This window comes from Salminus brasiliensis, chromosome 8 (genome assembly GCF_030463535.1).
Source record: "Salminus brasiliensis chromosome 8, fSalBra1.hap2, whole genome shotgun sequence".
NCBI classification, from domain to species: domain Eukaryota; kingdom Metazoa; phylum Chordata; class Actinopteri; order Characiformes; family Bryconidae; genus Salminus; species Salminus brasiliensis.
In genome coordinates, this window is record NC_132885.1 from 25,283,405 (window position 1) to 25,296,943 (window position 13,539).

The 13,539-nt window shown below is 39.0% G+C and overlaps 1 protein-coding gene across 1 annotated transcript; it reads right to left on the reverse strand.

The window, feature by feature from the left end:
- Positions 1 to 617: 617 nt before the first annotated feature.
- On the reverse strand, positions 618 to 10,455 carry slc35a5 (solute carrier family 35 member A5). The gene is made up of 7 exons (XM_072685204.1): positions 10,403 to 10,455; positions 7,868 to 8,042; positions 7,516 to 7,614; positions 6,241 to 6,374; positions 6,027 to 6,094; positions 4,177 to 4,960; positions 618 to 1,373 (listed from the first exon to the last, which is right to left on the reverse strand). The coding sequence occupies exons 2-7, from the start codon at positions 8,019 to 8,021 to the stop codon at positions 1,305 to 1,307; spliced, it is 1,308 nt and encodes a 435-aa protein (XP_072541305.1). The 5' UTR covers positions 8,022 to 8,042; positions 10,403 to 10,455; the 3' UTR covers positions 618 to 1,304.
- Positions 10,456 to 13,539: the final 3,084 nt, after the last annotated feature.

Sequence of the window (13,539 nt, forward strand, 5' to 3'; positions counted from 1 at the left end):
TGGCAGTTCGAAAAGTAGTGGTGGCTGTCTTTGCATGCATTGGAGGAGATGTGTGTTAAGACCGTACTATCAGGAGCATGTCTAGTGCTAGGGGGAGCTATGGGTGGGTCAGTTGGTTGTACCAAATTGGGAGAAAAATAATAAATGCTAAATGCTCTAAATGCTTTTCTAAATGCCAAAAACAAGAAAGACCAGGCAAGCTTTGTTTTGCTGGAACACCATTGGCTGCATAGAACTGTCAATTGCATTTCAACAATAGGGAATTTGGGACCATTGCAGTAGTGTCATGCTATAGCTACAGACTTTGACACACACATTAATGCCACAGTATATCTTCACATCACTTCCTCTTAAAATACTATTTCAAGCAAGAAAACCCAACTTCAGGCTACCCAAGATTAAAGCTCCTTTCAGCAGCACAGATACTTGTTAGCTTCGAGACAAAATGTAATCCTCAGATCATCAGTATGTGAAAATCATGTTTAGATTTGCACGATATTTCAAACCAATGTTTAATTTCACACTTATTAAACTCCAGAAGAGACCATTTCTATATTTTGGCACTCCGATTAAAATCATATTGTATATTTACACAATTACTTCTAACAGACATTGAGTGATGTTTCTCAAGCGGATTTATTATAGGTGTTCCTCTGAGAACAACGCAGCTTCACCAACAATCATGTAGTTTACCTGATATGAAAGAATTCAATGCATACTCATTTCTTAAAGAAATCTGACCCAGAAAGTAAAATGCAGTGGCACAATATACAATAGTTATAATACTTAAATTATGTAAACAAGAGAAAAAGATTCAAACAGTTCAAAGTTACAACACTTCACATATTTCCATGTGCTCCGCCTGTGTCATCTCCATTTACAGTAAAACAACTACTGTAGGCAAATCAAGCACACTGTAAACAACAGGTCAGTAGTAGTTAAAGGTAATAGGAACGGAATGGACGTACCTTGAATGTGATGAGCAATTATGGTAACAATGCAAGCATGATACCTTGATAAGTGGCTTACAAAACATGTTGCAGACCAAGACCATATGCACGGACTTCACCTGGACCATTTTAACTGAAGCTGTATCATCTAATTTAGTTTCAGCATCCATGGGCATTCAATAGACTTGACATACCAAAATATACAGATTATGATAAATATACCATAATATACAGATTATGATAAATATACATTAGCATCATAATTACAGCATTATAAATACAGGCACATTAACAGATCATTTACAAGATAATTACAGTCAAGCCACAGCAGGTGAAGGCCGGATCACAAGTGGCTCAGAAAGACTCCTCTTCAGAATCACTCTCTGTGTTGGACTTCGTCAGTCTTTCCAACTCCTCCCCGTCCTAAAACAAAAAAAAAAAACAGAAATACAAGCAACATCAGACTGGGTGTGTAAAAAGATCAGAGGTGGAAATTTGAGTAACTGTACCTTATAAGTTACTTAATATATACATTAAATATAACATTTAAATATACATTAAAGCCGTGTCTATGGTTAGGATGAGGCAGATTTGCCAGTCTGCATCTAAAGTTGCATGCTACCACACTAAATAGTATGTGAAAATTGAACCCCACCATTAGAAGTAGGGTTGGGCAATGTGGCAGTATTTTTATCATTATAAGGGGCAGGCGATATGTTTGTATGTAATGTTTTAACATTTACATTTTATTAAGATTTTAATAATATTTTGATATCATGGTCATTGTAATTATCTGTCCAGTTACACTAGAACTAATCACACTAATAACTCTTTAAATACTGACAATATCCACAATATACCCATAACAAAAAAGCTAATTGTGTATCATGACATTATTTTATTTTTACAATACTCTGTTAGTAAACAACAGTGGAAACAGGAAATACAGTTCAATTTCAAGGAAGATGACTGGGACAAGATCATTTGCCGCATTCATATTTTTGATCATTTTGAGCTCATCACTTACCCAGTTAAAGTTGGGCACTAATCTTAGCCCTAATCTTGACATTCTTTGTGATCAATGTTGCCAAGTTCCAGCCACCTTGTCTCATATGTTTTGGTCTTGCCCTGCTTTAAAATCCTTCTGGCAGTCTGTGTTTGGCTGCTTCTCCTTCATACTCAATTGTCAAACTGAACCTTGTTCCCTGGTTACTATACTTGGACTTTTATTGGATTTATCACCCAGAGATTCTACTTTCTAATTTTCCAAAGTTCTTGCTTTTTGCATCTTTTTCCTTTTGCATCTTAGCTAGACATCTTATTTTGATTCTGTGGAAAAGTTCCACCCCACCTTTATTTGAGAGCTGATTTATGGATATCAGCTTATTTATCTACCTGGAAAATATTAGATACACACTTTAAAGGTAATACACATCAACAGCTTCACAATTTGGTACCCTTCTTCTCTGTCTTCTCTGATCAGGAAATCTGACATTCCAAGTATATCACAGTAATTTATTTATTTATTTCAAAATTTATTTTATTCTTTTTTTTTTTTTGTCCCTGCATCATATCCTACCTGAAGTTTTAGCCTAACCGGTGGTTGTACTGTACAACCCTGTATTAGTAAAATGAAAATTGAATTGAACTAAATTGAACTGAACTGAACTATCTGATTTTTGTCTGGCACGGTGACGGCAGGGGCAGGGTGGGTGAGGGTATTAACTGCTTACCCAATAAACAGAACAGTCAGAAAAATGATCACAATACAATGAAATATTGTCATATTGCTCATATCTAATCGGAATATCACCTTACAGCATGTTTATATTTAAAGTACTGAACAAACATTGGCCAATTACTGTTTGGTTTAACTGGATCCAGTACTGTGGGTTCTTGTTGTTCCAACTGATTTGTCAGAAAAACAACATATCATGAAAAATATTGTGTATCATGCAATCTTCTACAGTACTTCTAAAGTGGCCACATTTTTGCCACATTGCCCATCCCAAACTAGAAGTGTACATTTTGTAAATACTTTTTGACTTTCACTGAAGTATATTTTTGGCTCTACTCTCCACTACATTTAACTGATTAACATTTTGGCACAGAACTCATACTTTGACTTCAGTGCAGTTCCTCCGTAGTTGGTCCCACCCTGATGAAGAATTTATAATACGTATTTGGAAAAAAATGAATCCCATGTGAATCACGTCCTACCTGTCTAGTTCCAAATATATGGTCTAAGGTAATTACCTGACTCAGATAACCTGGAAACATGACTTTCAATCTCATAACCTCTCCTCATATGTTCAAAGCAGTGGTTTAGCAACAGAGTTTCTAAACCACTGCTAAACAATGTCTCCATTCATCTGGCTGTTAACCAAGTCCTTACTCTTTCTCTAAATATTACACTTGATTTAACTAACAAAATTTCCCAAGGTATGCCTGGGCTGCACTAAATCAGAACTACATTACAGGGAATCAGGCTTCTTTCCACTTTTCCTAAATCGGATTATCTCCCATCCAGTTGCCTGGCTCTGTCTACAAAAGATCCTTCTGTGTACCTGAAAAGTAATGAATCCGCTGGCAACATACTACAGACTAAGAGTGCATAAGAGTATATTCAGAACAGGAGAAGGTAGTATGGTGATGGGCCATTCTTACCATGATAGATGACTTTATAAACATTTATAAACAAAGTAAATTCTATACTTTCAAAACATTATGCCACTATGCCATCTTTTTTTGCTGATTGTTCTACCTTGTTGCTCCACAAACACACGATTTTTTGTTAAAAATAATACACAAATTGTCAGCTTAAAAAAAACAATGTACTCATAGATGTTCATGGCCACTTTAGGAGTGGTCATTACACAGTACCACACAGTATCACTACTCATTTACCTTATTTTCATAATACACAAAATGTCTCATGCTATTTAGGTCTTCAAAAGTTTGAAAAGTTGAAACAGAGGAAAACAAACTAGTAGTGCCTTAATTATTAGTATAATAATTAGAAATACATATAAATACAACTAATAACAATTAATTAATTATTCATTTACTGTCATTTGGTTTATACAAATGTATTGAGACATGTTTAACTGGATGCAAATATTGTGGTAGTTTGGAAAAAATTATCATAATAAAAATATTTTTTGCCATAACAGTTAAATTTCAGATCAAGTGAAAGTGCTTTCCTACATTGAGGTTGGGTACTTACCCCTCTTGACCTCTCAAACACCTCCCCATTGATGACCCTGAGCCGTGCCTGCTGCAGCGCGTACTCCACATCCTTTGGCTTGCTGCTGTGGTAGATGAAAATGGCCAACAGCACCACTGGAGCCTGAAGGAAGAAGTCCAGGGAGGGTCGGAAGTCGAAGAGGAACAGCGAAAGAGCGGTGATGATCACCGTGGTGATCTGGCCCGTCAGCACGTGGAACATGTTGTCACGAAACTTTAAGATGAAGGCCACAGAAAGGCCAAAGGCAGCCGTGATGAAGATCAGCACTATGGAGTAGACATTGTGACCATGCAGCAGGCCACAGTGCAGCGTGAGAGCCCTATAGTCTGCACGCAGGAGCAGCGTGAGGCCATTGAAGGTCAGGCCAAAGGCGTACAGCTTGCTGTTCTGGATGAAGATGCTCTCAGCTAGCTGCTCTCCTTCCTTGAAGATCTTCTCGTTGTAGATGTTGGCCATCGGTGAGATGAAGCACTGGAGAAGGAGCAGCACGTAGCCCAGGCCGAAGCTGTGCAGGCGCTGGAGGAGCTGGCTATCCCGAAGCTGCTGGGGTAGTCCGTCCACCCAGCTGGAGTTGCTGAGGTTGTGCCGCTCCATCTCCAAATGTGTGTAGTTGAGGCAGCTGCTGGAGGGAGTGGAGAGGTGTGCTGGGTGCAGGATGTGAGAGGCGTTTGCATGCTGGTTACCGGCTGTGCCTGTAGTTAGCGCCACAATGGAAAGGAAGAGGATGATGAGGGAAGCCCATTGTACCCAGGATAATCGCCTCCTGCAGGAAGAAAAAAGTAGGACAAAAAAATTAGCAAAGGGGGCTGGGATATATACTGTTGCTGTCATGCAAAACCTTCTATCTCCACAATGGCAACATTACAAGCGATGGATAAAACCTTCTTAACCTTCAATGGAAGCCAATGTAAAAATACACCGCATGGACTAAAGTATTGGGACACCTACTCATTTATTGTTCCTTCCAGGTAAATCAAGGGTTCTGAAAATAGTTGAGTAACTGTCTCTACTGTCTGGGGAAGGCTTCTGGAGCAAGAACTTAATTGCATTCTGTGACTAGAGCATCAGTGAAGACGGGATGCTGGATGCTTACCATCCCATTTCTTCCACTAACTCCACAACTCATCCCAAAAGTACTGGATGGAACATCATCATTCATCATCAGAAAACACAGCTCCACTACTCCACAGCTCAATGTTTGGGGGTTTTATACCTCTCTAGCCCACGCCTGGCATTAAGCCTGGTGACAAAAGGTCCATGTTTATCTGCTTCATAGAGTCCTATTCTATTGGAAATACCTCTTTATACACATATGTACACCTGTGTACACCTGTCAGCAATGGGTGCAACTTAAAGAAGCTGAATGCATCCATTAGCAGGGGTGTTTATAAATATTTGGCCATATATTGGCCATGTACCTGACGCAACTTCCACATTTACATTTTATGTAAAAAGACGCTCAGGGCATGAAAGGCTACAGTTCAGCCTTTTCTGTTTAGCAATAGTTTAGCAATGTTACTGAAGATTCAACCTGCTTGCATAATTAGTTGTTAAAACTGCAGTTAAAACACCTAATTTTTAGGTCCATCAATGTGTCAATCAATGTTTGTTAATAAAAGTTGCCAAAAGCTGCAGAATAATGCCAAAATAATGTTTAATTGCTTCGATTACACATTTAATAACTAACTGATGATCACAGAATGGTCATTCACTGCAGCCCTATCATTCATTGCACATTGTGTTGGACCTGATCACACAACAGAATCAACTCAGCAGGTATCTGTGAACTGTTTTAAATGGTAAAAAATATGAATTAGTTCCATACTTACTTCAGAACAATTCGAAACAGGACGGCTGTGGTAAGAATGACAACATTGGAGAACAACACTGCCATGGCCTGTGAAATAAATGGGTATCAACATGGTTTATTTAGCTGGGGTGCAGGAAAGCGGCCCATACTAGCATGCAGTAAGCAGTGATTTCAAAACTCTATCCGAGAAAGCGGATGCAGGTCACATTACAAACTGCTGAAGTCTTACTTACAGGCTGCAGGTAGGTCAAAACATAGAAGATAATGAGGTTGTCAAGGAAATACAGGAATGCAGGGACTGCCCACTTTAGACAGCTAGGAAGAGAGGAACCAGAAGAGCAACCCAAGTCTTTATATGAGCGACCCTCTGCAAAACAAACACACACAAAAGAATCAGGATTCAAAATCTTTATTATTTTACTGTAAACACTGCAGGACATATAATTACAAATATTAAATGATGTTTAGCAGTTCTGCAACAGTAAATATGAACTAATAGCTAACATTTGGAATGAAAAGTCATGAAAATGTGGGGCAGTGGTGGATCAGCAGTTAGAGCTCTGGGCTATTGATGACAGGGTTGTGGGTTCGATACCTGGGCTCGGCAAGCTGCCACTGTTGGGCCCTTAAGCAAGGCCCTTCACCCTCTCTGCTCCCCAAGCGCTGGAGTTTGCTGCCCACCGCTCTGGGTGTGTATGTGCTCACTGCCCCTAGTTTACTAGTGTGTGTGTGTGTTCACTACCACTGATGGTAGTGAACACACACTATCATTTCACTGCACATAGTACAGTGACAAATACGTGCATCTTTACTTTTTTTTTTTACACCTGGTGTAAACATGAAACTGCATTATGTATGTGTGATTAATAGAGCAAATGACATCATTTACATTGACATCATTTCCATTCATGGCATTTGGCTGACGCTCTTATCCAAAGGGACTTACAAGGTTACTGGTATTACAGAGGTGGGCCCATGTAGTGTTAGGAGTCTTCACCCAGACCAGGAATCAAACCCCAGTCTCCCACATGGTGTGGTAGCTCACTGGCATGTAGTGGTGTTATCTGTTGCGCCACACCAACGTCATGCATATTGCATATTTAATAACAACAAGTGACTTTACTGTAAAGTAACCATTACAAAATCAACAAATACTCTACACACAAATATAAAAAATAGACGAGAACATAAGCACACACAGGGGCGTTTCTAGACTACTTGTTGTACTGGGGCACACAAAGAATGTAGAGGGGCACAGCTGTACCACTCTGCTTGCCTAACAATACTACTAGTTGTTCTTGTTATTATTATTATTAGTAGTAGTAGTAGTATAATATATTGGCTATATCATGGCACTCATTTTGCAAGCTTGTGTTATCAATACCCATTTTACTAGCTAGCATACATAAAGCCTATGGTAGCGTAACTGAGGCCTTTGCTAGTTTACTTAGTGCCTTGGTCATATTAGTGGTCGAATATGTATCTTCGGTAGGTCCCAAAAAGCTCACCTCGAATGATCACTCTCAGTGACATCACCAAACAGAAGACAAGTTTGACTGCCTCGGCCATTAAATTCACAGAGGCAGGGAGAAAATCATACGTGTTTTCTGAAAAACAAATAACAATTCCAGATAATTAGCAAACTACGAAGGTCCAAGATAATACCTTTAGACTTTTAAGATGTCTTAAAAGTCTTAAGAGTAAATTACAGTAACCATTCTGCAATTATATGTAATTGATTGCTCACTGAAATAAACCCAGGAATTCTGTCGCATGTACCATTATACCATATTTGAGCACATGCTCATGTGCGAGGTAGGGGAGATCGACAGCAAAATGTCAATAATAAATAATGCTTACCCTCATTGGCAGACAGTTTGAGCAGGATGATGCGACTGGTCCCCAGTGTGACAAAGCCCAATCCCAGAGCCAGAGTGTAGGCAGAGGAGCGAGAGCACAGCCAGGAGCGTGGACAGCAACAGCAGCCGGAGGAAGACAGGGAGGAAGGAGCCATTCTGGAGAAGCGGCTTGGTGGCTGAGGCCAACAGGGAAAGAAAACACACAGGGTTACTCAGGTGGTGAAATGGCAACTAAATAAATCAAATAAATAAAAATGAGAAAGGTAAGCAATGAACTGCAGTAGTTTCAGCAGTCGTTATGTGACATTGCCCCTTACAGAAAGAGAACTGAATGCTGATGGATTAATAAGTAAATGAGAAGCCAAAAACATGCATCCAAAAGGTCCTGGAGACTGACCTGCCCTTACATTGATTCAGTTGATCTGGCAACTGCCAGGTTTTTATGTATTTAGGCCAAACAAAAAAGGTAGTGTGCTAAACTCCAATCTTCTAGGACACCACAACTCCTGAACAGTGGAGTTGTGGTGCAGTGTCTACACATAAAGGGGAAATAAGAGGCTTCTAAATACAAGGTAAGTACAGGGGGGTGTCATGGAAATCACACAGGAGCACTGCACTGCAAAACAACAAGTATTTCACAATAAAGCATGTTCACATTAGTGGTGCACTGATATGTGTTGGTATTGGCTCCGATACTGGCACTTACACACGGTATCGGTATTGGAAAAAGAGAGGCCAGATACCATGAAGCTTACTGATGCCGTACTTTTTTTTTAACTTTTTTTTTTGGTTTGCAAACTTTATAAAACCAAATGTTTAAGCAACCAGTAAACAGACAGTCAGAAATACTTATTACCAATAAATAGATATTTAATAGAACTGTTGGCACTTTTTGTGATGTTTTTGGTTCTAAAATCAAAAGTTTAAGCAGCTTGTTTTAAGGCCACACACTGAACTTTAGTATCTTTTTACATAGAGACGTGTAATGAAATTAATTTAAAACACTAAATAAAAAGCTGTTTGGTCGAGATTATGCTTCTCTACTTGCTTTCTGCGTCGTGGCGTTTTTTATTGTTATATAGCTCTGACACTTTTCAAATGTGCAGGTACTCAACCAGTACCTGCTGTTCTTTTAAAAAGTATCAGGATTTATAGCCGTCTATCGAGTATTTAAATCAGAGTCAGTATCGGTATCGGTACTCCGTATCGGCAGATACTTGAAAATCTGGCATTGGAAAGGAAAAAGTGGTATCGGTGCATCCCGGGGCAGTGGTGGCTCAGCAGTTAGAGCGCCGGGATATTGATAACAGGGTTGTGGGTTCGATTCCCGGGCTCGGCAAGCTGCCACTGTTGGGCCCTTGAGCAAGGCCCTTTACCCTCTCTGCTCCCCGGGCGCTGGAGTTGGCTGCCCACCGCTCTGGGTGTGTGTGTGTGTACTCACTGCCCCTAACACGTGTGTGTGTGTGTGTGTGTTCACTACCAGATGGGTTAAATGCGGAGGACACTGTTGTGTACACTGTTCAGTGACAAATACGTGCACCTTCACATCATTTTAAATCTGCACAGGGTTGCTGAGAAATGGTAGGATATGCTTACAAGGTTTACTTGGGCGAATAATAGAGTACTAGGGTCTCCTTACAGACTTGTGTTTAGTCGTGTCTAAACTTAGAGGTCTCTTTGAATTTTAAGTCTATTCAAACTAGCTGAGGTTATTCTTGAGGAAACAGTGAAGCACTTTTGGAAGACGCTCTGGATAAGAGCGTCTGCTAAATGCCTTAAATGTAAATGTTTAAGGTTGGCATCCCAGCAAAACAGCCTGTAGGACTGTTCCTTTTCAGGGTAGGAAATGGGGGACACTGGGCTACACTTAGTTCACTGCTAGAAGAACTGAGCTGGAGGCAGATGTGGAAAACGTACCAGAGAAACTGAAAGTGAAAGTAAGCTCTGTCAGACTCTGTCAGTATTAAAATATGAAAGTTTACCCAAGCACTGTTGTAGCAAGCTAACGGTACTGGTGATCTATTGGTAGCTACATCATACTGAAGCTGACATGTCCTAACCCTGCCCCACAAACTGCGTTAATCGACACTTGTAGTATAGCTAGCTAGCTACCAGTAGCATTATCATTTATATAGATACAACTGGCAAAAGAATATAAACATGGAGGAAACTCATATTTAGCTGGATTTGCGATGTATAGAGAGTATTTTAAACGTGAAAACGTAGCTAAATGACCTGAACGGAGACACAGAATTAACTGCAATATTAGCTACTATTTCCACTGTTGCCAAACTACTGTGCAACCAGTAAACTCCCAAACACAGACACAACCAGGCTGAAGAGCCGCTGAAGACCCTCAGATGTAAATAGCCGCCGGAGTCTGTCTGTGTTAGTATTGATTAGGCAGGACACGACTCTGAGCTCTGAGGAGCACAGCGCGCATACCACAACACTTACACTCACAGTGATTTATACACATGAAGACACATCAGAGTCACGACTTCATGAACAAAACACATGTGGCTTTAGTGTTTACCTGTCCATCAGCTCACACGCGTCCCCGTCTCACCGTGACGCTACTGCGCATGCGCACGGTTAAAGTGCCGTCATCGCAGCGCGCAGTTTCACACGTAAAGTCCTTCTTGAGTTCAGACGTCTGTAATGAAAATGATCAAATATAGATCATTTACTGCTGTATAAATCAGAATTTTCACACTTTACTGCAGGTTATATGCTTTAAAAAAAACATTAATTAGTAATTCATTAAATAATTCAAATCTAATATTTATCTAGATAAAGAGTTCTTTTTATATCACCAGAAAAAAATTGTGGGAAGCAGTTAATATGAAATATTGGGTCTGTATATGAGTTTAACAGCTTATAGTAACATCCACACATGTCCTGTCATGTGCAATGATCTATAAATAGTCTACAAAATAATTTAAATGTACCCATTAATGATACTGTATTATTATTAATGTAATATGCATATAATATTGAGATAATATTACTTATTATTGTTGTTGTTGTTGTTGTTAAATTTGATATGTAAATAATACAATAGAATTTTTTTTTTAACTCCTTGAACATGAGACAAACCATAATAATGTAATCCAGATTGCCATACATTAAAACTATAAAGAACAGTGATATAGTAGAGATACTAAACTGTAGAAATAGTAAACCTTCGGTAGATATACCATAGTAACAATACCATAGTTTTCTTTCCACTTTCAAAAACAATGGTTATTTATATTGGTGCTCATTACTATTTAAAAGCAGGATACATTTTCTTAAGGGATGCCATCACTATCTTATATAAGGGCCGCTTAGTTTAGCCTAACCATCTAACTGTTTTCAACAGCACTCCAGATGAGACGATGGAGCACAGACCACAGGGGTTAGGATTCTCATTAGAGTTATCCGAACAATCTGAGAATAACTTTATGAAAGTTAGTCTGCTCGTCCCTGAGTCTGTTTCCTGGACGCAAATTATAGCCTAGACACAGCTGAAATGATATCCGCTGGAGGATCTCCACTGACCGTGTTTAGTCTTGGACAAAACCATGTGTATCATTTCCTTTTGGAGTCTGAAGTTTTAATATCCTAGATGGTAACCTTGTGAGTTGGGCTTTTCTGAAAGTTATGTAGGAGTTTGTACGAGTGGCTCTAACAGAGAATACAATAGGCCTTTTTTTCCTAAACCATACAGCATGTATTTGCCTGTTGTTCAGAGTACAGGGTAGATGCTGTGCCATAAATATAATTCTACTTCTAGAGCATATAAAGATACTTCTAGATATGTTCCTGATCCATTATATATATACTTACTACTACGTATATATATATATATATATATATATATATATATATATATATACTACTAGAATATATATATATATATTACTAATATATATACTATTTTAATTGTGTATTTAGTTTGAATGGCCAAAACATTTGTTAAGACATATTTGAAAACACCATAAAAATGAATATAAATCATTTATGATCAACATTTTATAATCTAAGTGAGTCTTTATGAACCTGTCTTCTAAATGCACTACGATAACTTAGATAGACAGATTGGGAGAACCAAAGATCAAATAATGCCTGTAGTACTCAAAGCCACAGGTTACAGGGAGAAATATTGTCAGAGTCAGTATCTACGACATTCTAATATCTTATTATTGCTGTAAGTGCAACTTCATCTGTTTTTTATCTGTTGTTTATTATAAACACTGACATATCACCCATCCACAGGTTTAGTGGCACACGCTGTATCATTAAGATAATTATAATATCACTATAGTAATAAAAACATTGCTAGAAAGTGCATTTGTTCTAAGTTATAGAAGGTTTCCCTTACATTTTAGGATTTTATTGAGGAAGCATTTTATTAGCAGTGCTCCACCACTTTCTCCACCACTTCTGGGCATGTCAGTGACCTTCCACCTTTTAAATCCTAACAGATGTGCGAAGTGCCCTGGGGGTATTTTCCATCAGATACCGATGAAATTGCAAGTAATTAAAATTTTGTGTCATGGAAGGTCTGTGATGCATGTTACTGTAATTGTGTCAGTAAGAGCATTGCTGAGAGGAAATGTGTTCACGCTGACAGGAATACAGCTTGTGTCTATTCTTGTAATTTCTTTTACAGTGACAGATTTTGCAAGACATTTTGTAAGAGTAAGGCATTCCTAGCAGAGCTGCCTAGTTACTTAGTTACAGTATCTTCCAACAAGTTTAATCACTCACTCATATACCCATTGTTATACTTGACATTTACTGTAATTCTCTGCTCATGTTCTAGTATTCAACCCGGTTCTCCAACAGTTTTACTGGCTCCTTAATTGATCCTGTTTTCAGTTCAAGGGCCTGCTCTTGACATATAAGGCCTTGAATGGCCTTGCACCCCTCCTATAGTTCTGACTGCCTTTCCCCTACACTGCTTCCTGTCCGCTGAGGTCTTCCATTACAAGTTTCTTGGTAGATCAACCCAGTGACATGGATCACAAGCTCTGTTACTTCGACCCAGCTTCTCCTTTTCTTCCCACCTTAAGTCCTCCTCCCTCTTTTAATGCCACCAAGGTTTTTCCTTTATCCGTTATCTATGCAGTTTTTTCTTGGTGTGTTTGTACAGTTCCACTGTACACAATCACTTGATTGTACAGTGTCCTTGGGTATGAGAAAGACACCATAAAAATCTAGCATATTAATATGGTTGCACATTGCGTTGCAACTATATTGATATTCAATTTATAACATTGTTTCACGTTAGTAACCCTGTCGTTTTCGAGATTTCACCATTCCAACTATACGCTTTCATTGTGTCAATCGTTTAAGCACACAGCTTTTTGATTGGACGCTTAGTTTCTGTGTAGCAACATCCTTTTTCCCCAAATTGTTTCCAAAAGAATTAATGGGGTGCAAAGATTGAGCACCCTTCTGATGTCACGATGATACATAAATACCAGTAACACCCAACCAACAAGACAAGACAACAAGACAACCATATTTACCATTTGTGTTGGACACAGACGGAATTTAGCTTCAGTCAACACATACACATACACATCAGTGAAACACACACAGTGGACAGTGAGCACATGTGCCGAAGCAGTGGGCAGCCAATGCTGCAGTGCCTGGGGAGCAGAGAGGCTGAAGGGCCTATAT